This window comes from Amia ocellicauda, chromosome 2 (assembly GCF_036373705.1).
Source record: "Amia ocellicauda isolate fAmiCal2 chromosome 2, fAmiCal2.hap1, whole genome shotgun sequence".
In the NCBI taxonomy this organism is placed as follows: Eukaryota; Metazoa; Chordata; class Actinopteri; order Amiiformes; family Amiidae; genus Amia; species Amia ocellicauda.
Window position 1 is genome coordinate 20,184,680 of NC_089851.1, and position 25,393 is coordinate 20,210,072.

Below are 25,393 nucleotides of genomic sequence, written 5' to 3' on the forward strand. Positions count from 1 at the left end.
TTGTAATGCACCAAAAATGTAATTATCTTCTCCTGCTCGATTTTAACATGTTTACATGAACATACAGTTTTGCTGTAATAGTAATAGTAAGAATAAGAATAAGAACAATATCACCAAAACCGAAATCGTGTCTCTTACTCCAGAGGAACCATGTGTGTTTTAAATATTTATTTTGAATTCGTGAAGATTAAATCCAAAATAATCTGTCCCTGCAGAGGACAATGTGTTGATGCAGATGTTCGTGTGGTGAGATAGTGAGCTTTAACAGTTTGCTTTGCAGCTTTAACCTAAAGCTTTCTTTGTGTCAAAACGAACTGCTTAAGAATATCCAAGAATTATTGCCTTGCCAGATAGGGAGCCAAATCCTTAGTAAACAGCAGCCACATGGACAAGACTGAAGCCACGCAGTCGCTGCACTGGATTGTAGACTGCACTGTTCTGCGCTGTGCATTCCATACATGAATTGTGTCATATTTGACTGTCCTAAGGCATAAAACTAACAAGGAGTTACAGACAATCTATAAGAATGACTCTATTGAGTAAACACTTGCTTGCAATTAATTTAGCTTAAATAAAATGTTCTTTGACTGGGAGTATACTTGTTCTAATCCATGCATAATCCCTCTAAAATAGTAAATAAACCCCATAATCTTACAGATACATTTTTAAATAAACTACAAGGCAAACCCTGTAAGGGCTGCACTCAAATGCTCATTGTCAACCTACAGTTTCCATTCTTTACCTTGAGTATCTTCTTTAATTAATTCAGTTAATTAACTCATTGCAAAAGCTGATTAAATATATTCAAAGCCATACAGTGATTTGTATACCATTACAGAAAGCATATTTTGCATTAATGTTTGGCTCTGCTATGAGCAGTTGAAAGCTCTAAAAAAGGCTAATATAATGATTCAGCCTTTGGTATGTGTTTGTGTTTGTTATTAAGTTATTTATTTAATATTCTGTGCAAATCCTAAACTCAGACCGCTAAAAAGTACAATTTACAAAAAAAAAAAGGAAATTGTTTGATCAACTGTAGTAATTTCAGATTATTTCCAGTCTGGAAATTCCAGACCCTGTGTCTACCAGACAAGTCCTCCTCAATGTGTACAAACTTGTGAGGGCAGCTATATCAACCATTTCCACAAGCAGGAAGACATTTTATACCTAGAAGACTTTTATTTATGTGCTGCACGTATCTTCAGTAAGAGATGAAAAGATGAAATGAGATGAAAGAGACACTGATTTAGTTAATAACCAAGCACCTTAAAAAGTCTTAACTAGCAGAATTACACATTACCAAGTGTACAATGTCAATATTATTGCACTTTCTCTTTAACGCCTGTACTAAATCATTTGTAGAGTCACCTATTTGACATTCAATACATTCTCTGTGAAAGAATAACCGCTCTGTTCAGCTTTAAGAAGTGTGAACACAATGTAGTAATTAACAGCAATTTTTAATTTCCCACATGTAGCAGCTTTTCCTCAAAAAAGTTGTCTTGAATTATTTTATAGTTTAATGTTTTTCTTTGTTTGTTTGACTTAAATACACGACTGAATTCTCAACACTGAATCTGGACTTGGTGGACTACTTCACTTGGAAAGGAATATACAGTATTAACATTAATTAATCACTCATTCAAAGAATGCAGGAAAACACAACTCTGTTTAAATATATATTTTATAAATATAAATATAATATGTATAAATATTTATAAAATCAATATCAATAATTAGATGTTTGAAAAACATTCTGGAACATCATTGGCTATCATTTTAACCAACATGAAAACTGCAATCTGTTGGCCAGTCTCAAATGACTCACACAGAAATTGATTATTTCCATTGGGCAGAAACAACATATCCCTGTCAAACAAAAAACCACAGTTATGTATCAGGGTTGTTAGATGTGATTGGTGTGTGGGTTGAAGTTTGGATATATTCTGGGTCTTAATGTAAATCATAAATTGTGATGAAACTGCACTGCTGTTTCTCTAATTCAGAAAAATAGATTATCATCATAAACATATAGACAATATATATATATATATATATATATATATATATGAAATCTGTAATTTAAAATGTATATATATATATGAAATCTGTAATTTAAAATGTATTCTTAAATGTAAATTTCAGAAATATGTTTTCAAACAGAAACAACATGAGCCTCAAAAAACAATTCTTTAAAAATAATTTGTTGTCCCAATTCGCTGCTTTCAATCAAAACATATTTCTTTTTGTGTGATTTTTGTTTTTGCTTGTTTATTAACATGTGATAAGAATAACCAATGGACCCCATCACTGCACAAAAAATAAATCAACAAATGTAAACACCATTATGATTCTGCGTAGAAAAGTTAGTCAGTTTGGTAAATAATCTAATTTATACGTATTCATATTCTAAATGCAAGTGTTTTAAAATACATTTTTGAAGATACCCCATTACAAAAAAAATAACCTCATACACTATACAAATATTCAATAAACATAATAAAGATAATATTCTAATAGGAATAACAGAAGTTTTCCGATTGTGTTTTGTTTCTTAATTTTTACCACAAAGTTCCATTTGAGCACATATTCCATGCAATGCTTTCAGAGTATCTATTTATTTATAACAAGAAGAGTCTACAAAAGGGGGATTTAATAACATCAAAATAAAAAGTAAAACACTCAAGTATAATGTGACAAATAATATAACTGATGTTAGAAACAACAAATCATAAGGGTACTTTAGATGTTAATTGTTTTAAAGTCTGTGCATAAAGATGTGAAAGATATGAAAATGACAAACACAGTCTCTTACACACGCACACACACACACTCAGAGTTATATACTTTACAGGTTTCTAGTAATTTTCTGATCATTTTTCACTGGACAGTAATGTAACTGTGACATTTTCTTCATGGCATGCTGAATTCTTCAATCTTCTCTGTGCAGGTTCCTGTATCATATGCGTTTGTTTTCTGTACAGAATGACAGGTGAAAAGTGGACTGCTAATCTTTATAGATGACAGATCGTTTATGAAAATGATACTTTACAACTTGATCTCCTCAACGTCTGCAATCTAAGACTGTGTTCCAATGATGTAAGTGAACACTGATTTTTTAATCATCTGCCGTGTAGAGCAAAACATTCAGAGACAGTTTGTATTTACTATAAGGGCAGGCCAGCATTATTACACTATCTCATACACTATACTTTTTTACTGATTATTATTAATACTGTGTTTGTAGCCAGCTGAAATAAGCAATCACTTTGCAACTGTATCAGAAATGTAAATCAAAGTGTTTATTGTCTTTCAGCAAAAAGGTTCGACTGTAGTGATCCTCAACATTTTAATTCCACATAAAAACAAAATTACAGGATTTGTTATGGGTCATTAAAAAGACTACATCCTTCCCCCTTTCATGTTAATATAAATGAAGCTAATTTTGTAATTTGTTCTCATTAAAGCAGGATTTAATTTGCTAATAGATTTTCCCCCCAAAAAAGAAAGGTATATATTTATCTCCATTTGCAGAATATTAATTACTTTTAAAGACCAGATTTTTTACATTTCTTCTGATGATTCTGAAAAAATATGCTTGTGTGTGTTTTGTAACATGAGAGCTGCCCCTTCTTTTCTTCTTCTCTGCCAATTTGTGATAAAAACTATGAACTGGGATTATTTGTAACCAGACCTGATTAAGCAGTCAATATTATACATCAAATAGATTTTCACCTTGTAAGGCTTAAGCTGTACTCGTACAAGCCACAGCAGCAACTGAGGAACAAAGTAAATATGTAGGCTATGTACAAGAATTCATTGTAGCAACTGGAACACTCGTTTTTATTTTTTCAATTCATTATCTAATAATACATAGTCATTATTTACAACTATTCACCAAAAGAAACATAGGAGAAATTAAGATGTTTTTACCACTATTGTCAAGTCTGACAGACCACTTCACATGACAAATGTTAAGTTATTCAGACATGCATTTAGTGCAAACGTTTTAACTGAAAGTGCATAGCCGCCCAGTCAAGCATGAAAGCTCATTACTTTAACAAATGGAATTTTTTAAAGCACAATAGTTCTGGAAGAATCTAAAACAAGTACAGAGTTGTAGGAGATTTCGAAAAAACAAACACCAACAGTCGTACAGGAGGGAATACATACAAAAACAAAACTCCAATTACTCAGAATGGCAGGTTTTATGTTAATTATTTACAGATTTTGGCAAATATATATTAATGTACTTTTATACACATTTGGTTTGCTAAACATTTTCATTCATTACCAGGACTGACCTTCATTGTCTTCATGAACTGGGTTTTGTTTTTCACATGTCTGTTGTGTCTCCAAAGCCTTTAAATCATTCCAGAAAACAAAACAAAACCAAACGAAAACCAAAAAGCCTCTGAAATGAAGGCAATAATTTGATCCCATTTGTTCAATCCTTTTCCACAAAAAGTGAGAATACCCCGTCAGCTTTCAGTCACTTCTGGTCTTCAACAGTCCCTTCAGCAAGACAATCCCATTACAAATGTGAAACTCTGATGTAGGCCTTTCCTTGTACAGTTGGACTACAATGCAGAAGCTCACACTGTCTTTGCCCTGGTGTTTGTAAACGACAGCGTCATACACAAGACAAGAGTTTTTAACCTACGTCTGGGAAGTCGAGGACTCGCCTTGGTTTGAGGTTTCAGCCTGACCCGAATTATTCAGAAACTGTCCTGTGGCACCAATGTACAACCGGGATCGCATTGGCCATTTCTGAAAATGAATGAATAAATATATAAATAAATAAATGTGAACCTGGTTAAAATATATTTTCTTTACCAGTGTTGCATCCCTTTTGCTGTCATCACCACTGAATATTTTTTTTCTTCATTTTAAGTTTCATCAAAGAGTAGAGGGATTTTTCTTTAGTTAATGATAAAGAGAGTTATATTAAAGAAACATTTATTCAGTGTTTTTGAAGTGATGCATTTGCTGTACACTCCTTCAGGTTTTACCGAGTAGGCATAAGATTCAGGTACAGGTACACAAAGACCTTTTAAAATATTTTAAAAAATAAATAGATTTGCTCACAACCATGAATGTAAACCACAACAGTACCTAAATAGCAATTAAAATAGCTTCTGGCATAGTATCAATGTGTTACTAATATCCTATAAATATAGGCTATGCTAACATATGTAAAAACAACATATCCACCATTCTGTCTTTCTTATACAGGTAAACTCTTTTAATGCATTAGCTATACAAGAACAATTTTGAAATTGATCAGAATTTTGGATGCAGGGATTACATAATTGAATCAGATTTATACTTTGAGCTGTTTTTCTCATGTTATTGCCATTAAAGAATTTCAAACTAATGATATAGATGTCTTACATTGTATTATGTATTGTATAAATATATATTCATACTTCTAAATTAAATAAGGTGCCAGCTATACAAATACAAAGTAGGAGGCTATAAGAAATGAATAAAACAAATTACACATTTACTAATTCCATGAACAGATATATTAAAAAAAAAAAAATTAAAATCTTTGTATTCGCATACAAATAATAATTTAGTAGCCAACTTTCTACCGGTTAACAAAAAGGCTCTTAAGAATTGTTTTTCAAATCTAGTTTTAAACTCTAGTTTTAAAATCGCCCAATCTGTTATATGTAAAAAGTAGACATTATAATTAATATTATTATTCAATGCAAGCTACGCTGTCTTTTATTCTCCTTTGAACGCCAGTCTCCCGCTACTCACTTTCACCGGGTGCAGGTACCCCTCGCCCTTCAGGGAGTGCAGCACCTCCGCCGGCCGGGTCCCCTCTCCCTCCTCCGCGCCGTCCTCCTGCAGGGTGCGGGTCAGGTGCGCGATGTAGGTGGTGGCCAGGATCAGCACGTCCAGCTTGGACAGCTTGGTGTCCGGGGGCACGGAGGGCAGGGTCCTCTGGAGCTCCAGGAAAGCGTGTCGCAGCGTCTGCACTCGGCTCCTCTCCCGGGCGGCGTTGGCTGCGGCGGGCCGCCCTCTGCCGCCGAGGCTGGCCGGACGGAGCCCCCTGGAGCGGGCCAGCGCCTCCGAGCGCCGCCGGTCCGGGCCCAGCAGGGCGTCCACGTCCGGGCCGGGGCTGGAGCTGGGGCTGGAGGCCGGGCTGTCGTCCATTATGATGACTGGAGCGGCGCCGCTGTCCATCAGTGACGGTCTTCCCACCATAGGGACGCGGCCAGACTCCAGACTGACTGAGCTCAGTGCGGACAGTCACTCTTGCGACATGTACCCTTCAAAACATGAATAAAAAGCATATTGATTATCCTATACAATAAGGTACATTATTTTTTGTTTGTTTGTTTAACAGAAAACACTTGTTTATTAATAATTGGTGATAAGTTAGACCATACTTTTTATACCACCGCAGAAAATATTCTTCTTCTTCTTAGGCCTATTAATAATCATAATCATAATCATAATCTAAAACCAGCCTGGTATATCACACACACACAAACACAAACTGTTGATAATTCGCCGGTTTTGATTATATGGTTATTGTGTACGCTCTGCACGCATGATCAAATTGGTTTACTTTATACTATGATGTACCTATATATTATTATTTGTAACATCCACGTTTCTATTTTATTAGCTGTTCGTGGTTTTAACTACCTTTTCATTTCTTTCTTTCTTTCTTTCTTTACAAACTTAAATGCACCATGAGAGTCCGAATCTGATGAATGTAATTTATGATAAGGCGACAAAAAGGGTTAAAATGGTTATATTATTAAAAAGCACACTGAGTTTTTAAATCCTGGTTACTGTGCAAGTAACTCTATTTCAGGCCCATTAGTATTTTCATCTGTTTCTCATCATGGCCATGATGAATGTGTCAGGCGCCCTCCAGTAGTCATCCACAGTACGGCGCATTTCTGCGCATTTCTGCGCTGCGCAGTGTCGGTGAAGGCGGCCGGCTCACCTGCGCTGCGGGACTCTGGCATCAGGATGCGCGGCGCGGCGCTCAGCTCCAGCGCTGCACTCTGCGGGCTCTGGGTAACAGCAGTCCAGCTGCGGCTTTATAACCCGTCCCGGCCGGGGCTCAGACGGTGCCTGTCCGTGTGTCCGAGAGTGCGGATCTCACCTGAATGAGAGAGTGGGTCTCTGGAGCCTCTAATTTAATGGCAACACAAAGAGTTGACAGCTCTTTCACTTTGGAGTAATTAATCACAAGCCCTTAAACCTCTCTGGCAGCAGGAGAGACACCCAGCTCCTTTCCCTTCCCAACTTATTTTAAATGGAGAAGGGGGACCTATAGAGAACGCCAGAGGCGAGATATATATATATATATATATATTTAACTGTATACCACCTACATTATGTATTTAATTTAAACCGATGCTGTACTATACTGCGCACCAGGGGGAGACAGACTGGGGGAAAAGATTAAATACACTAATATACCGTCTTCTGTCTTACATTTCTTCTGTGTCTGGAAAAATTGCAGAATGACGACGACTGCGATGCTGACGATGACTGTTATATAACTGGCACACTTACTTCAGTTAGTACAACTCAAATATTACAAAAAATAGTCTAAACAGGTGTCATTTGCTAATGGTCATACCTTCCCTGAAATTCATACCTACCCTAATGTAAACCTAAACATTCATGTTATATACAATTTTACTGGATACTACTGTGGAAATATATATATATATATATATATATATATATATATATATATATATATATATATATATATATATATATACACACACATACATTTACGCACACACACACGCACACACACACACACACACACACACATATATATATATATATATATATATATATATATATATATATATATATATACACACACACACATACATTTACATACACACATATACAGTGCATATATATTATATACATACATACATACATTTACGGACACACATATACAGTGTATATATATATATATATATATAGGTCAATCGACAGTATTTGTTATTATGGTCTGAATGCATTCTTATGAGCTGTAGGGCCGCTCAATTTTCAAGTAACAGCTAATAAATAAACCCTAAACTGTAATCAACACTCAAGCTGGAGGAAATTCTTGCAGGCCTCATAAATTAATCACCCTGATTTCCAGTGTCCGCTAACGGGGATCCAGGCAAATTAATGAATGGAATAATTCATAGCATGTATATCTCAGACTGGTCTTAATAAACATTGTTTTTGTAAGGATGAAGTAACAGTATTGCTCCAGGCCACTAATTATAAAGTAAAGCAAAAAGGTTAAGTAAGCTTTTTTCCTTAATTACTCTCCGTCTTTCAAGGGTTATATTCTCGCGTTGTTTTAAAGGGCTCCATCAAAGGTGCGCGGGGAATTAAGGCCGGTGGATAATAATAATAATAATATAATTACCCATTTAAATGACCTGCTGTCTTTCAGCGGGTATTATTGTCACATCATTTGCCGGCCTGTCAGCCCCGTCGCGCACATTGCCGATATAGCACATAGGCAGGATATATATGTGGCTGTTACCACACATTAAACAGTCCTTGTTTTATTTTATTTGCGGCAGTTCACTTCGTACACAACAGTAACAACATGCACGAACCATTTCTTAACCAGGAACATTGTTGTCACTTGGTTGATGCAGTCGTTTTAAAAGGGAATGGCAGAACATTTTCGTTTTTGTATTAATTTCTTTATACCTAGTTTGTAATTGTATTTTAGAATGACATGATTTAGATACAATATATATTATTGTATATACTATTTTATACAATTAATATACAATTGCACACGATATATGCGTAGTATCTTATTTCGATTGCGATTAATTTAGAGCGTTTGGGAGCGCGAATGAATGCTCATTACAATCCCAATGTTTGGCATTCAATAGTTATTTTTGATTTACGAAAAAATGAAAATCTATCAATATTCAGTAGTAGACTATATTGAGATTTATTAATTACGAGATGTCTAAATGATAACGACACAATACAATTTCATGTTTTCACTCAAATCAAATCAAATGTATTCCTATGGTTATCTGGTTTATATATATATATATATATATATATATATATATATATATATATATATATATGTCAGTAAACTCAAAAAGTTACAATCGGCTTATTATTACCTTTAAAAAATAAATCAAATCAGCCTTGTGATTTGTTGTGAAGATCCTAAAGCAATAATTAAGTGTTTTACTATCCTTTACAGACATGCCTATGCATTTGGATATTCCTGCGGTATTTTAGGTCTAAATAATGAACATCTACTAGAAAATGTTACAGTAGTCAAATCCTGTATATGTAAAAGTTAGTTCAATTACACTGTAGATAGATAGACTTCTGAACCATTTATTTTATATATACCGAGACACAGATTATGTTACAAATTAAAAAAACTCAGAGCAAAAACTATTCCATGTAAGTATCCAGTGTTTGAATCATTCTTGAAGCATATACCCCCTATCAACATTTTTTTATGTAATTTTCGAAAATGAGGTTTATAATTCGGGAACGTTTAAAATGTTTCCATTCATTAAAAATACATTTGATGCAAAATAATAATAATAATCTATCACAATTCCTTAATGATAAAACGGATTAATGCAACATTATTTTCAATACGTTGTATTTATTTATTTATGTATCAGTTTTATTTCGTTTTAGTCAAATAGATGTGTAAATTAAGACATTTATTGAAATACTTATAAATCCTATTAGCAAAGAGACAACAAAAGGAAACACAAATTGGACGTAGTCTGTGATTTTAGAATATACAACCAGAGTATTAAAAATTAATTATGTCTAAAAAAACATAATTATGAGAAAAAAGAAAGAGCACACTGTAATGCATTAATCAAACTCTCCTAATTAACACAGAAGGATCTTTATGTGTAAAATAGATGTTTTAGTACACACACACACACATAAATGTGCAGAATTCACGTATAGAAACAATGTGTAAATCATTTTAAAGTCTAAATAACTACAATCTGTAAGATTGATGCATCATCTTCTGAAAGTACTGGATGTACATAATAACTCTCACAACAACAACACAACATCTCAAAAACAAACTGAAACATGTTACACATAATGAAAAAAATAAAGCAGGCTGTAACATAAACAGTATCATAACAAAGCCATGAAGTTGTCTTGCCTAAAATCTGAATCTATCAGTGAAACTAAACTTCAGATATATGAAAAGGTATTGCTTTCTTAGTAATGTACATATTGTATATACATACTCCACATATAGGGGAAAGTGTTGCAATGGATGCACACTCTCTGTGGAGGCAGAGAGGCTGGGTTCACAGTGTGCACAGCCCTCCTGTGTGCGGCGCAGGGTTTAAGCTCTCACACAGGGAAATGAGAGGGCAGCTCTGCAGACTCTGTCACATCCCGGACTGGCTGAACTCTCCTTGGATCCATCAGGCTCTGCGATCTGCCCAACAACACACGAGAAACAGCTCATCAGCTCTGCAGAGCGCCTCACTATTTCTTAAAGGTGGATTTAAAACATATCGATGATGAAAAACAAGAACATCCACCAAAATAAGGAAAATGAGCGCACGCAAAGCAAACCAATGCAAAATAACCACATGCAAAACCCTTACTACAGTCAAGATGGTGATTTATACAGAGGTACATATATTCTGGATATTGTACATTTCTAAAATGTTAATGAAAGCTACAGAGATTATTGTCACTTGCATTAGTAAGAAGAAATTCTATCCTGTTTGACAAGTGTCACATACAGTATCATTATAGATAAAAAAACAAGCATGTAAATGTTTTCCTTGGCCTAAAACCAAGCACAATTCTGGACATGCAATTCATATCATTCAACAGACAGTGTAATTCCTAGTAGATTTCAAGATTTCAAACATTAATTAGAAAGTAAAACAAAACCACAAAGAATACTGAGCTGTGAATAAGCATCAAACATATACTGTATATATTATTCAGATATGAACAAACATGTAAAACAGTAGTAATTGAAATCTACCAATCATTTCATACTCCAAAGTGGAATGTTAAAGAAGCAAAAGAAAATCAACCAAAAAGATAAACACATAATTAAAATATAAGATATAAAAACCTATTATGACATTTCAATTATGCAGTTGTATGAATAGGTTGTGGAATGAATAAATTACATTGTTGCTTTCTAGGTCTTAAATACCCAGTAAAAAAACATTACAGCAATAATTACTGTATCTGTTCCAGTAACACAGAATCTCGAATTTAATCTCTTGGGTATAACGCAGAGAGACTCATTAGTGGTCCTTAAGGGCTGCAGGGTTTTCTGGTTTTTGTTCCACTTAAACTACTAATTACCAATTTAAAACTACTCATTGACATAAAATAATTAAGTTAACACTTTGTCTCAGGTCGTCCTACACAGGTTACGATTTGAGAGGCAGTTATCATATTTATTTAAACACTGCGATATCTCATCTAACTTGAAGGGTGTAATAATAATCTGGTAAGAGAATGAAAGAATAAAAAAAAATACAGTGTAATACAATCTGAGCAACACCAGCAAATACATTCCAGGATTTTCATACAGTGTGCTTGAACAGCAAAATGAGACAATAGTAGCGCAAGCTCTGGATTAACTCACAGCGCTGACCCACCCACCCGTCACAAATTAAAAACACACTTGACTTTTTTTGACAGAGGACTTACTGCTGTTACTTAATAGAAACATGCTATCAAGTACTAGGATTAGGCATTTGCAATTGGTGGCTCAGGCACGATCTTAATAGAGACCAACATTCACTACAGCATGTGCAATATTGTCCCAGATGCGGTTTGTAGGAGTCACTGTATGTGTGCCTTGGATTCATCTCCCTGGAAATTGCTATATTATATGTAGCTGAAACAACACACACCAGTCCTGGGAGGGCAAGCCTTTGACCTGGGAGATACTATGTGTACAGGTACTTTCAAGTTCACATCACATAGCTTTTGGAACACCTTAAGTTGGCAAATTCTTGTTTAAATCTGTTCATCAAGTGTTCTTTCATTCAGAATAGTGCTTGAATGAGACACTATTTTTAATTTTGTGTGTATTTTAAGACTATCCCTGAACACAGGCGATGACCTCTATTTAAACCTGCGAACAGGAGTTGCTTGTTTGTTTTTCAGCTTTATTCCTGGTTGGTTTTCCCAGCAAGACACTTGTTCTGCTCTGTTGCTTGCTAGAAAAAAATCTTGCTAGTTCTAATATAAACTAGTCCTGAAGGTAATGATTAGGTCATGTGATTTCTTACGAAGGCATTTATTATCAGACAGAAGCATATTTATGAATGATTGTTTGTTTAATTGATAACTGAGTCAAGCAGAAAACTACTGTCCGTAAACCTACAGCAATTGAAAGATATGGTGTTATAATAATATGTATTTATTTGTGAAAGAAGCACTGGAAATAAACCTTCTTTTAAGTGTAGTTCTTGTAATGGGAGTAAAAATAAACATTTTATGCAAATGTCTCTGGGTGTCTGTGCAGCTTTTAGCCATATAGTGAAGCTAGTAAGAAATTGCAAAAACAGTTTCTAATTTAAATTGTTTATTGTTGTAAATAATTGTATTCACAGCCACATTATTATTATTATTATTATTATTATTATTATTATTATTAAAATAATTAATCATGCATTTATTTTTCAATATAAAGAATGTTACACCAGAAGGATAACTTTAATTGGTTTAAAATCACATCCCGGTTGAATCATGCAGTAATCCAAGCGATAAAGGTGGAATAAACAATATTTCAGTGAAGGACCATAAGATGGCCACGAGCTTGTAAGCTGGGAAAAGCCGAGACTGTTTTAATATTTAAAGCACTGCTTCATTGTTACGCTTCCATAGCACAATTCAAAATTGACATATTTCATACCAGAGCTATGGGATTCCTATCAAACACAAGTCTGTGGGTTGCAATTTTAGTTTGATGCTTTCTTGAATTAATCAGAACTCAAAAAAGTAATTATTATTATATTGTTGCTGTAGTCCCATATAAACTACATGTTAGATTGGCCCCGGAAGAGCAGTGGTTCCCAAACCAGTCCTAGGGCCCCTCCTGCCCTAATGATTTTCATTGCAACCAAGCCCTTAATTACTTTATTGAAACTTGAATTGAACTGTTAATTCAATTAAGGGTTCAATTAAGCAATTGAGGGGGACTCCAGGGCCCAGTTGTTCAAAAAGTTTAATCTGGATCAGAATGATCCTTTTTTTTTTAACTTTACTGTACTGAAAGTCTTAATAGGTAGCCTAATGTCTACTTTTCTACTTTATCACTGTAACGGTTAAACACATCAAGTGCAAAATATAAATAAATGTATATATTTATACATATATAGTATATATACTACATGATACAAATGTTGTATTATTTGACCAATTTTAAAGTTTTATTACATTTTGTTCCTGAAATCCACCCTGAATCCACCCTTCTGCTGGGATCAGGATAATCCTGATTTTTTGGATCAAAGATCCAAATCCTACTAAAAACTTTGAACAACACATACTGAAGGTTGGATCCAGATCAAAACCAAGACTGGATTACGTGATCTAATCCGATTTCAGAATCCTTTTTTTCTTTTGAATAACCCATTTTCAAGATTTGATCAATTCGATAGCCGAAATCCGATCAGATTACTTCTGAACAACTGGGCCCAGGACTGGTTTGATAACCATTGCTGTAGAACATAACAGAGGTTCTTAATTAGGATGAATGTGCCATTTAATAGGGTTTTATCATTCATGCCCTGAGAATACAGGGTTACTACAACTAGTCATAAGACTACTATTAATAATAATAATAATAATAATAATAATAATAATAATAATAATAATAATAATAATACTATTAATAATAAAAATAATAACATTGATAATTAAGAACTTCTGTTATATTCTACAGGAGCCAATTTAACAGCAATAACACAATAATAATAATAATAATAATAATAATAATAATAATAATAATAATATTAATAATAATAATAATAATAATGAGTAATGTATTTTGACTGTGTAAAACAGAAACAGCTACACTACACATGGATTGAGCCATTGCAATGACATTATAATATCACTAAAGGGCATCACATTTTAATGACTCAACATTTAGTTGAATTATGCTCTGTTTAACATGGCAATGCGGATGTTCCTTCGCGTTTGTTATTGTAACTGTCATACATTATGCATGTATTGGTCTCTCCTTTGGGTTAATAAGAATAAATATGCATTTTTACTTCAAATAAATATAATAATAACTCAAAACAAGAGGAGACCAGATCATTCTTATGCAGTATAACTATTTAATGATCCCACTGAGTCAGTTGTATCAGCTACCATGTCACATAAATGCACATTTTTCTATGCACTAAATGAACAAATTTAGATACTCTTTATCTGCATATTTGTGCTGACCCTCTGCAGTATTTTGATTATCTCTGTCAAAGCTTCTTAAATCATACCCTTCAGTCCTACAAGAGGTCTGGGATGCACTGCTTTCTGTATTCTCCACAATGTTAAAGTCCTGCCATGAGAACCCAACCATGACAGAATGCTATTTGCGCACTGAAAATTAAATGCAAGTAGAAGCTGGTCTCAGCCTGAAAGTCCACTTTTCCTTTCAGCAGAGCAGCCCCCTAGGTTACTGCCAGCACAGAAAACACTGTTTATTTGCATGGGGGAAGAAAGCTTTGAGACCGAGCAACTGACAAATAACAGGCCATTCATCAAGAACACCGAAGGGAAGGAAATAAGCAGTTAAGTGAAACATGTTTACATTAAAATCACTTATACCAATTAAAGACCATTTTTCTTTCTGTTTTTCAAACTGAGATATGTATTGTATTTTTAATTTCTCTAATTGTAACATTAAACTTTAGTGTCTTTTTCACACAAGATGATTAAGCTTTTTTTCTCACATCATCCTAAAGATTTACTTTTTTTTAAGAATATGAACAATTGCATATTTAAACTTTCAGACTTAACAGATTCTCTTATTACTTTTCTTAAAAAATTCCTCATGCAAAAATAAGTCTATTAGTCAGTGTATATTTATCTCAACCATTGTTTGTATTTGAAACCTAATTTCAAGTTATTTGTGTTTTCCATTTATCATACACCTTTGGGGCAGCTAACATGTTAAAAAGGAAGTCAATTTAAAAACAGTTTTTCATGATCAGGAAAAATAACAATTTAATGAGCAGGCAGTAAACATGTTTTGGTTGTAACTCCCTTAGAAAGAATTCAGGAAAAACACATGAATAATATTGACAGGCTTTTCTTCCATCCACTGAAGACTGGTAATGTACATTTCAGATATTAAGCCTTATAGACATCAGTCTTTAAATTATGTAATTGATATAATATTGTTAACTGAAGCGTACCTTTCACGAGACAGAATGTCATAGCTTATTTCACTGTTGTCAGCTCGTCTGAGACCTGGTCTTGATTTTAGAGGTCGTCTCCCCCCTTCTCTGTTCAGAAATGCCGGGTAGGTGTACGCACTTGGAACAAGAGGGGGGGCCATTTGAAACTCGGCTGAAAGAAAGACATTGACCAGGTGATTTACAAAACCCGTAGCCTGCAAATAATCCAAAGACATGACAAACAAAAGGAGAATTTCTACATTTTACTGTGCCTTGAACAAATAAATATGTGACAGTTTGATTTTAGTTGAATAACAGAGGAAGAAAAATTACAATGCAAGAAAACTATGATGCACTGAAACACATACGTCTCATTGCTCCAGTGAGGTACAGAAAGTAACTTTTATATATTAATAGATTTAATATCCATATCATTGATGAATAAATTATCCTATGCAATTTTATAATTATCTATAGACACTAAACATAAACTGAATGTTGCAAGAAGACTATTTACTGATATTCACACTATATTTAAAAAAGAGTTCTCACGAGAGATGGAGTAGGGAGCCGGATCGGCAATTATTCCTTCACCTTTGCTTCTCTTCTTTGCCTCTTTGGAGGCTTTCCAGTTTATGAGAAACTGCCTGGACAGTTCATTTATCTCTTTCCCATCAAGAACCTCTAGACAACAAAGTAAATAAAAAATCCACTAATTGCATGTTTCATACAGAACACAAAAATTCATCAATTGTAACTGCTGAGTTAGTATTTCTTAATCGTAGCATCTTTTCTTTTCTCCAGAAATAATGAAGAGCGAGAAGCAAACATTAGTTAAAACAGTATTCATTAACCATTTAAAACAAAGCTCTGTTTGCACAATTAAGTTTCCTCTCATGACGCTTGACCTACCCAGGGGGTTAAATCAAGAGCTACCATGATCACCATACTGAGAATTAGTTCAGTCATACCTTACCAAAGCTGCTGCAGGATTCACAGTAAGTGTGTTAAATACCAGGCAAAACTGTATACTGAATATACAAATGTGTTGATTACTGTATATTAGTGTATCATTTGAGAGAAAACTGTGGCAAATTATTAACCCGCTCCCACATACAGTATGCCCATTGAGTCTGAATAATACTCAGTATTATTAGTATCAGTAAGATTGAACTATCACCCAGTTTAAATCAAAACATCGACCCTCTGCCTATCACAAATTCCAAATGTGTCACATTGATAACCTTCTGGTTTCCAGAGGCCTCTAGTGTCCATCTGGTGAAACGTGCAATCAAGTGTTGGGCAGAAGATCCCATTTAATCCAGGCCTGTGTGTGTGTCAGTGTCCTATTTATTTATCGCATGTGAAATTAAGAAGATTATGCAATATCATAAATGGGGTAATGCAAGCAGAACTTGTATTAAAGTCACTGCAAAGAAATAGACTTTAATATGCTTTTAAAATAGAAGGGAAACATTGATGGATGAGATTACTGATACATTAAACCTTAATATTAATATTTTCCTTGGTGGTTATTCAAAATACCAAAGCTTAGTAATTATTCAAACAACAACAACAACAACAAAAATAAAATTAAACAATACTCTTCCTTATTAGTCTATTTCAGTTCTGTGTTCTGAAAATGAATAAACAGTAGCTGTCCAGTTGTTTTCTTACCGAGGGTCTTGCACACAGTTATCAGTCTGTCCCTATACTTGTGTTTATGACACACAGGGTTTCCAGTCAAATCCATTCGCCATAGCTGAGGCCACTGGTTGGACACCATCTCTAACTCCTGTCATGGAATAAGAGCAGAGGTGATGTGTTTATCAAGACAGAAACTATATCAGGCTGACAATCCTGTAACAATGAACTAGTAAACTTGTTTTAAAGTGGTATCAATGGTCATACAGACCCACCTCTCAATGATGCCACACACGGGGAGTAAGTCATGTGAAAACTTTACTTTAATTTCCTATACTTTATGTACGCTCTCATTAGCTTGCATTTATGTACTACAAAATGACAAAGAAATGCTGCACATTATAAAGAACAATTTTTAACAACTGCATCCAAAAACCGTTCAAAGGGGCAGTTTTAGTATATTTTCAAATAAAAACAAAAAAGAAAAAGCCAACTCAAAAAGCTCAGCACCACTGCAAAGCAAATTCGCCCAATTTGTAAACAGGACAGCAGCTTGCTTTAATAAATAGTGTCCCCAAGTATCAAGTAACTCACACGTTCATTCAATGCCATTTCTAGAACATGTTGCCTACAGTGTATGTTTATCTAAAGGAACATTAATCCAGGGTGGAAATATGATTACTCTCTGGACACGCTCTGATTGTTCATTGCCTTCCTGTCTCAACTAAAGTGCTTCCACTTTTCAGTCGATCTGTAATCAGTTCTAAAGGGACCCCTCTCTGCAGCACACACTCGGCTTTGATAAATGATCGTGTCAGGCCCGTCACTCAGAGGGGCTTGCTGCAAAATACTGAACAGTAAATTATATTCCACGTGCAAGTGCTAAGTGTACCTCAGCAGGCACCCCCTGGATCAGCACCAGCCCTGTGCTCGGCTAATGATGACCAGTTATGAACCTGTATTTGACCAGCGCTTCGATCTCTATCCACAGTGTCTAGCTCAACAGCACTAACTGGGTCTGCAGATAGCAATTTGTCACCCAGCTGACTGCCTGTCATAATCTATTTAAGAAAATCTATAATTTTTCCTCTGGTTCCTGACTAAATTGTGCGAAGAAGGGATTGATCTTTTGGGGTACTGTCTTTGCCGAATCAATAATGGCCAGAGGTTGTATAAATTAAAGGAGATATCTGATAAACATGAAGGACTGCTATGACATCTGCACAGCAATTAGGTACCGTGTGCAACTCAGTGCAGTCACATTTGTATTGTTTGTCAAAGTTAGCTAACTCCATAGATTTACAGAGGGGAATTTTTTTTTATAGCACATTGGAAAGTGACTGAAAATTTCAAATACAACTTCAGACTAATCCAACTAGATACATCTAATACAACTAATACATCCAATATGCAAACTTTAAAAACCATCCAGAGATTCATCCCTGTAAATAGAATTAAAAGGTTTTACAGAAGGTCAATTGTCAAGGTTACTGCTACAAGAGGAAACTAGATCTTTACTGCAAATTAATCTTCCATAAAAAGCTCTAAGTGTGTTGAAATTTGAATGTATCATTCTCTGGAAAAACAGTCTTGGAAAAAAAGAAGAAAAAAAAGCATGTGCTTGTATAAGTTGTCAGCATATAAGCCCCTTGGGAAAATCCTGCTGATTTGTTGAATAATTCTGACCCTATGTGCAAGTACAGAGACAGAGAATTTTCTGGAATACTTGCAGGGTTTGGTTGTCTAGCTCCCCACTCACCATATCATTTCACGCATCACTGGAGAATATATCTTTATTATGTAAACGTGCTCTGATTACAGTGCTTTACAGAACATTTACAGTTTTAAAAACATTTCTTATGATTTCTTTTTCAAAATCTATTTATTGGTCCACTTATCTGCAAGTCCCACTCTCTGGCTCTCATTAAGTTATAGTACTATTTGCAGATGTGGTGTACCATAAACAACCCAAATCATTTAATGGAAGATTATGAGTTTAATACAAACATACATTGCCAGTATTTTATTTTATAATTTGGTCTTCTCACGTATGTTTTGGCACTATAATAATATTAGTAGCATTCATTACATCTTCCTTTTATTTTCAAAGTTCATAAAAACTCGTGTGGTCATCATGTAATGTATCTAAGCAGATTAAAAAAATATTTCAAGATCTAATCAAATCTGTCACTTCAAAAAACAAATGTATTGTCAAAATGTATAGTTTGTTTACCTTTATATCATCAAGCTGATTGTCTGCAGCAATAAAGTGATTCAGATTCTTTAAGACAGTCAGGTCATTAATTTCATCAATACCGTTGTTGCTGATGTTCAATACACACAAAGAGTTCTGCAACACAAGTATTTTAGTTATTAGATTTTATGTATAACTACCACGATTAAAAGGTAAGTAAGTATACAAGGTAAGGCATGAGATTCTGAAAATAGGTGAAAATGTATGGAAATAAAATGATAAAATAACAAAATATAAAGCCCTTTTATTTTTAAAAAGAGGCTTTACAACTTTCAAATATAAATACACTAATAGTTAAATAATTTTTCAAACACTCATATTACATTGATGAATAATGTATTTTTTCTAAAGCAATCAAATTAAGAACATTTTCATATAAAGTACACATGACAAAAAGTCTTAAACACAACCTCACATTTTATTTTTAATACTGTATTTATTTATTATTCAAACTCATTTATTTTATCTTGTATATTACAGTGTTGTGTATTATATAAATATATAAATACACAAATAATTAAATATGTAATCTAAATATCAGTCAGAACAGCAGGAAAAGTTGCTCTTGTGAATAAAAACAAAAATCTAATTTCAGGGGTTTTAGACTGGAAGCAGCAACTTATAATTGTTTTATGACATTTCACCCAGCTGTGATATTTTGTGTTCTTGTACTTGTTAACTTGTACTTTTGTTGATTCATTTTTGTATTAGCCTGCTGTGTAGACAGATATTTATTACTTGCATTTAGGGTGGAAAAATATGTTCTGTTGAGGCATATTATTTCACTTTAATGATTAAATTAAATAGCCAGCAGACTTTGTTACCTTGTTTTATTCTGTTGAAAATGAATCAGTGTAACACTGAAATTGGGATAATTTTAGTTTAGTCAGATTCATTAGCAAGTAAAGCATTTGGATGAATCATATTATAAAGTAAATAATCCATATAAATATAGATGATATTCACACAAACACACGTAAGTTTGTATTGGAAATGCTTACATTTCATTAATAAAACAATAAGATGAAGTTCCTGTGAACCTTAATGCCTTTATTAAAGTTACACTACTAAAACTGATTATTTTTATAATAGAAGATTAATTCGTTATCTATAAATGGATGCATGTATGTAAATCAACTGAATGGATCCTTAGCCTCAGCGATCGCCCTTTCTGAAACAACATGAGCCTAGACAACAGAGGAGGAATCAGTCAGTCAATCAGCCTTACAGCGATGGCGTGGAGGGTCCTGGGATCAAACAGCAGCTTCTCTCCAGGGGGCAGCCTCTGGCTGTCGACATGCAGCTCCCTCAGGTCCTTCAGCTCCTCCAGCCCCTCCACCACGGTGATGCAGTTACCGCCCAGGTACCTGAGAGAGGCGCACAGACAGCCCTCAACACGGCACTTGCAGGACAATACACCTACATAAACTGTACTGAGAGGTTAAAGAAGGCTGCATATTCTACACCTAGTCACACACATTGAAGGAGTTTACAGGACTTTTCTACACTTACTGACACTTTTTAGAAAAATTAAAAAACTAATTTTCAAAATGTAAAACAGTACGCAAAGCTAGCATCTTAAATCTTCTAAGACAGCTGATATATTAGTGATCATATTGAAGGTTTAATGGAAAAATGGTCATAAGACTTCTAACTGATGTAGAATGTAAACAGTTTAGTATTGTGCCATTTAACTGCTTTTCCAGATGCTTAGTTTTTCAACAATGGTAATAATGCGTATCATCGGTTGGTAAGGAGGTTTCCAGAGTTTCTGGTCTATACAGATGGTCTGTTCTCATCTCAATGGATCTAAGGAGCTGCTCTTCATACTCACAGTTTGGAAAGCCGCAGCAGGAACGACAGGTTCTCTATGTGTGTAATATTGTTGTTCTGCATATACAGGTGGGTGAGGTTGGAAGCGAAACCCAGGTTGCAGATCTGGGTTATTTGATTGTCATACAAGTACAGGACTGTCAGGTTTTTGCACATAGACAGGTCATCCTACAAGAAACAAGAGATAGTCGCATTTAGTTAATTCCAGTCCAAACACTTTGTAACAGTAATTAAAAAATAAAAGCATAAAGCACATTATAAAGCTCTTAGAGAACACCTGATTCAGTAGTTAAAAATGAAGTGCTGGTTTCATAGATTAGCACTAGTCTTAGATTAATCAGTTATGTATTTTAACAACTTATGAATATTTACTAACAGTAATATACAGATACAACGGTCGACTTTGCTGCATTACATACATTGAGTCTGCGATGAACACTGGTAAGTCTGCTACTTACAATATCTTCGATGTTCTTGTTGGAAAAATTTAAGTGAGTCAGTTTCTTGAGGTACTGTCCGAGGGACTCATTTCTTTTGTTCTGTTTGTGAACACTGCTCTTAGCAATCAGATCCACATTAAGACGAACCATCATGGGTGATCTAGTGGAAATAATTCTCAGAAGTATTTTCAGCTTCAATCAAGCAGTTGTCATTGTGAAAAATGGTGAAAAAGTCTGTGAAATAAATGGGCTACAATTATAACGGCACAGTAGAAAAGCATAAAATAACATAATTAAATCAGCCTAAATCACAATGCTTAAGTTAAAGGGCTACCCGAAACATTTAAGTACACAACATAAATATAATTTTCCACTTCCATACTCATATTTCAATTTTGAAAAGCTACTTCAAACAGTATAACAAATAAACAGCAAATACTTATTTACTGGGGAAGAAATCCTTAAATAAATTTGCATTACAGGTCAAATATATTAACTATTATTATAACTAAAAACAAACATTAGAAGGCAAAGGTGGAACACATACTGGCTCAATTTGTGTTATGAGGGTTAACATATTCCCAGAACAGGAGTAGAATAAAAGGGTGTTTATTTAAATACCCCAGAGATTGTGCTGCTGGCCTGACCTACAGACATCTGAAACTCTTGAGTGCTTTTATCATGAAAATATCCCTGTGCATACGTGAGCTTCATTACCACCACACAGAGACACCACCCTGCTCTCGGGTCTCTCTATTAATTCATTAAATGAAGTAACAAAGTAAACTGGATGTAGCATAAAGGGCACTGCTGGTACAGACTCACTGGGAGAATTGAGGCTGGGTAAAGCCTTTTCTTGACCATTTATCAAAGAATGAAGACAACACACAATCACACTCCTGACACTAGAGTTTCCTACAGTTGATCGTAGGGCATCAGGGGCAAGGAGAGACTAACATGAAGGCTGATGACGGATTGAAACGGGCTTCCTGTGCCTATTCAACACCAACTAGCATCAGCAGCCCACAGCACTTCAGAGACAGGAGTCAATTAATGCAGTTTCCTGTTAGTGGGGAACAGTTCCGTACTTAAGAGTTACATAATAATAAAAACATGTAAATGTGTAGCCCAAATTCATAGAATGCAAATCAAGGAAAGTAAAGAGCTTTTTTAAACAACAAGTTTTCCCATGTAATTTTTTAAACATAATAAATGCCACATGAATAACATGTTAGTCCATCTATAAATGATACACAGATTAAAAACAAGTAATGAAGGAAATGTGGTCTTTTTTCAGGTCAGGTTTATCTAAAGTATAGCACAGGAGAATGAGATTGGCCTGCACAGAGAGCAGTGCTGAGACTGAGCACTGCAGAGTTGTGTTTCACCTTGCTGCATAATTTAAGCTTCATTTAAAGTATTTATTTCAGTCTAGAAACTTTACACTTGCATCACATTTTACTGTCATACAAAACATTGTTGTATTTTTGCTGCACTTCAAGGAAGATCGGTTTTGTACTGGTCAAAGCCTGGCTACTGCCTGCATATTTGTTGAAATGTGCATTTAGGCAACATCTTAAAATGATAGGCTATTTATAAAATGTCCCAAAGCAACATTGTTGTTTTCATCTAAAAAATGAATGAAAAAATGCATCAGAGGGTCACCATGACTGAAATACTGTCCAAGATTGTATTGGAAACTTGACATGGGAATGGACACTTAAAGTTGACCTCCTTCCACACACTTGATCATACATATTTAAGTTAATGTGTGTTATGAATTTGGGGGTATTGTCCAGAGACAGAGACCTCAGAGTTACACAAATCTCTTTCTGGAGCTGCAGCCCACAGTGGTGCACTTGTGTATTTGTGGCAGTGAGTTTCACACAGACAGAACCACACTTTGAAAGACACTAAGAAGTCCTGCCAGTCCTAACACAAACTGAAAGTAACACACACATACACACACAAATAAATAAGGTATTTATTTATTTGGCTAAAGTGACTCATCGCCAAAAGTGAAAGGAATAGATGTAGGTGTACATCCTGAATAACATGAATTATTTTCATTATTCGAGTTTTCACATTACTTGGACTGGGCCACATGCCATGGTTGTCGCCTACGTACATAAACAACCAGCTGAAGTTTAAATTACATACATATCAAGTCAGTTCATGTCATGATAATTAATTTAATATCGATTTATTAATGCGAGTCATTATTAAACAATCGCCAACTTAAGACACATTGTCACCCACACTGTCGCAATGACACATAAAAACAAACACGATTCAAAGAGAACTCGGAGCCGTTTGAAGTATGTATCCTACCTTTTAAAAGCACTTTGTACACTTTCCGTCCTTCTATTTTATGGAGGAAAACTCCAAGGCATTTCTGCGCAGGCGCACATGCGTGCAGGAGCACCTCGCGCGCCCGCTGTTTAGAATACAAGCCGAGCTGGTTGCTATGGAGAAACAGGTCGCGTTCTTGCTGCGCAGTTGTCCGCAGGTTTGCGCAGATCTGCACAATCCCTGCGATCTCATTGGTGGAGCCGCGCAGATACGCTTGAACTGCTGCTCGAGTCTAATGATGCATTAAAGGCAATTCATCAGATAAACACCAAAGCAATACATAAACTAGTAGGGTACTGTATTGGGCGATGCCCTACTAAACTTACAAAATGCCCAATTACACTAGTACTGACACTTGTTTGGTTGAAGTAATGAAAATGTACCTGTCTTTTGAAACGTGTCCACATACAGATGCATAGCAATAACTTCACCCTTTATTTTGTATGTCTGTTTGGAACATTAAATAAGCAGAGATTAAAGAGTCGCTTATTTATATGAATACGCGTTTTTTTGAGTCATGGGATATTAATATTAAATCATATGGATGCATTTTTTTAATTATTATTCTTATTCTTGCCAAATTAATAAGTTGTTGCTTTTTAAGCCTTCTGCAAAGCTGTTACTTTATTATTATTATTATTATTATTATTATTATTATTATTATTATTATTATTATTATTATTATTATTATTATTATTATATTAGAAGTCATTAAACGGATCCTGAAACATGTACTGTAATACACGCCTGCTGTCCTGTGGGACACTTTTGTCTTTTCTTTATTTAGATAGTATTTTACAAATGACAGGTCTTGACTGCCTCAAATCAAACCTTCTTCATTGCATCATACTGGTTTACTATAAGCACAAGCTTTGTAAAAGGTATATTCCAATATGTTTCAGGCTTATTAGCATACAGCCTGATAAACTCCCATGGTACCATCTCTGCTTATTCCCTGTGGGGTGAAACGCTTTTGTTTTTATTTTTTTCCACCTTGCTAGCCATCTGAGATTTATGGTGTCTCTAGACAATACCTTCACAGTGCAGCTTGGCATGGATATCTGGATGTGAAATGTTGTCTTCATGTATGCTTAGATCACATGTTGAGGTTTACCCCATCTGTTTGTTAATTATAATTGTACAGATTGTAAATATATTTACTACATATTGAATGGTGGAATAATAACCATTTACAAATTTAGCAGCTCATTTAAAACTATTTCTGTCTGGGATAAAACCCAGCACAGTTTTTCTCAGTTCATCTCAACCATCACTTCACACTGTGCAATGCAGTAATCTTCTGACACCTAACTTTAGATATCATAAAACCATTCTAAACCAATCAGCTGTTAAACAATACTTTCTACAGGTATTTTCTTGAAGTATTCAGATGTTTTGGACAATTTTACCACTTTTACCTTGTAAATACACTTATTTTGGTATACAAATGA

At 34.7% G+C, this 25,393-nt stretch overlaps 2 protein-coding genes across 3 annotated transcripts; both read right to left on the reverse strand.

Moving 5' to 3' along the window:
- Positions 1–3,815: 3,815 nt before the first annotated feature.
- On the reverse strand, positions 3,816–6,261 carry tcf24 (transcription factor 24). The gene is made up of 2 exons (XM_066689244.1): positions 5,770–6,261; positions 3,816–4,770 (listed from the first exon to the last, which is right to left on the reverse strand). Exons 1-2 carry the CDS (start codon positions 6,217–6,219, stop codon positions 4,660–4,662), a joined length of 561 nt encoding a protein of 186 aa, XP_066545341.1. The 5' UTR covers positions 6,220–6,261; the 3' UTR covers positions 3,816–4,659.
- Positions 6,262–9,675: 3,414 nt separating this feature from the next.
- Positions 9,676–23,993, reverse strand: ppp1r42 (protein phosphatase 1, regulatory subunit 42). Of its 2 annotated transcripts, none has more exons than XM_066720672.1 (9): positions 23,922–23,993; positions 21,609–21,824; positions 21,152–21,318; positions 20,546–20,684; positions 19,297–19,413; positions 17,097–17,214; positions 16,014–16,103; positions 15,438–15,591; positions 9,676–10,468 (listed from the first exon to the last, which is right to left on the reverse strand). In XM_066720672.1, the coding sequence occupies exons 2-9, from the start codon at positions 21,741–21,743 to the stop codon at positions 10,381–10,383; spliced, it is 1,008 nt and encodes a 335-aa protein (XP_066576769.1). In that variant the 5' UTR covers positions 21,744–21,824; positions 23,922–23,993; the 3' UTR covers positions 9,676–10,380. The 2 variants fall into 2 exon arrangements, with proteins under 2 accessions (XP_066576769.1, XP_066576759.1); XM_066720662.1 differs by having other exon boundaries at positions 15,972–16,103.
- Positions 23,994–25,393: the final 1,400 nt, after the last annotated feature.

Coding starts and splice junctions, on each gene's coding strand:
- tcf24 (XM_066689244.1), bottom strand. CDS start 6,219: ATGGTGGGAAGACCGTCACTGATGGACAGCGGCGCCGCTCCAGTCATC. Junction 4,771..5,769: donor GGTACCTGCACCCGGTGAAA/GTGAGTAGCGGG, acceptor ATTCATTTTCAG/AAATGGCCAATGCGATCCCG.
- ppp1r42 (XM_066720662.1), bottom strand. CDS start 21,743: ATGATGGTTCGTCTTAATGTGGATCTGATTGCTAAGAGCAGTGTTCAC. Junction 16,104..17,096: donor AACTGTGTGCAAGACCCTCG/GTAAGAAAACAA, acceptor TTTGTTGTCTAG/AGGTTCTTGATGGGAAAGAG. Junction 10,469..15,437: donor GACATTCTGTCTCGTGAAAG/GTACGCTTCAGT, acceptor GTTGTTGGGCAG/ATCGCAGAGCCTGATGGATC.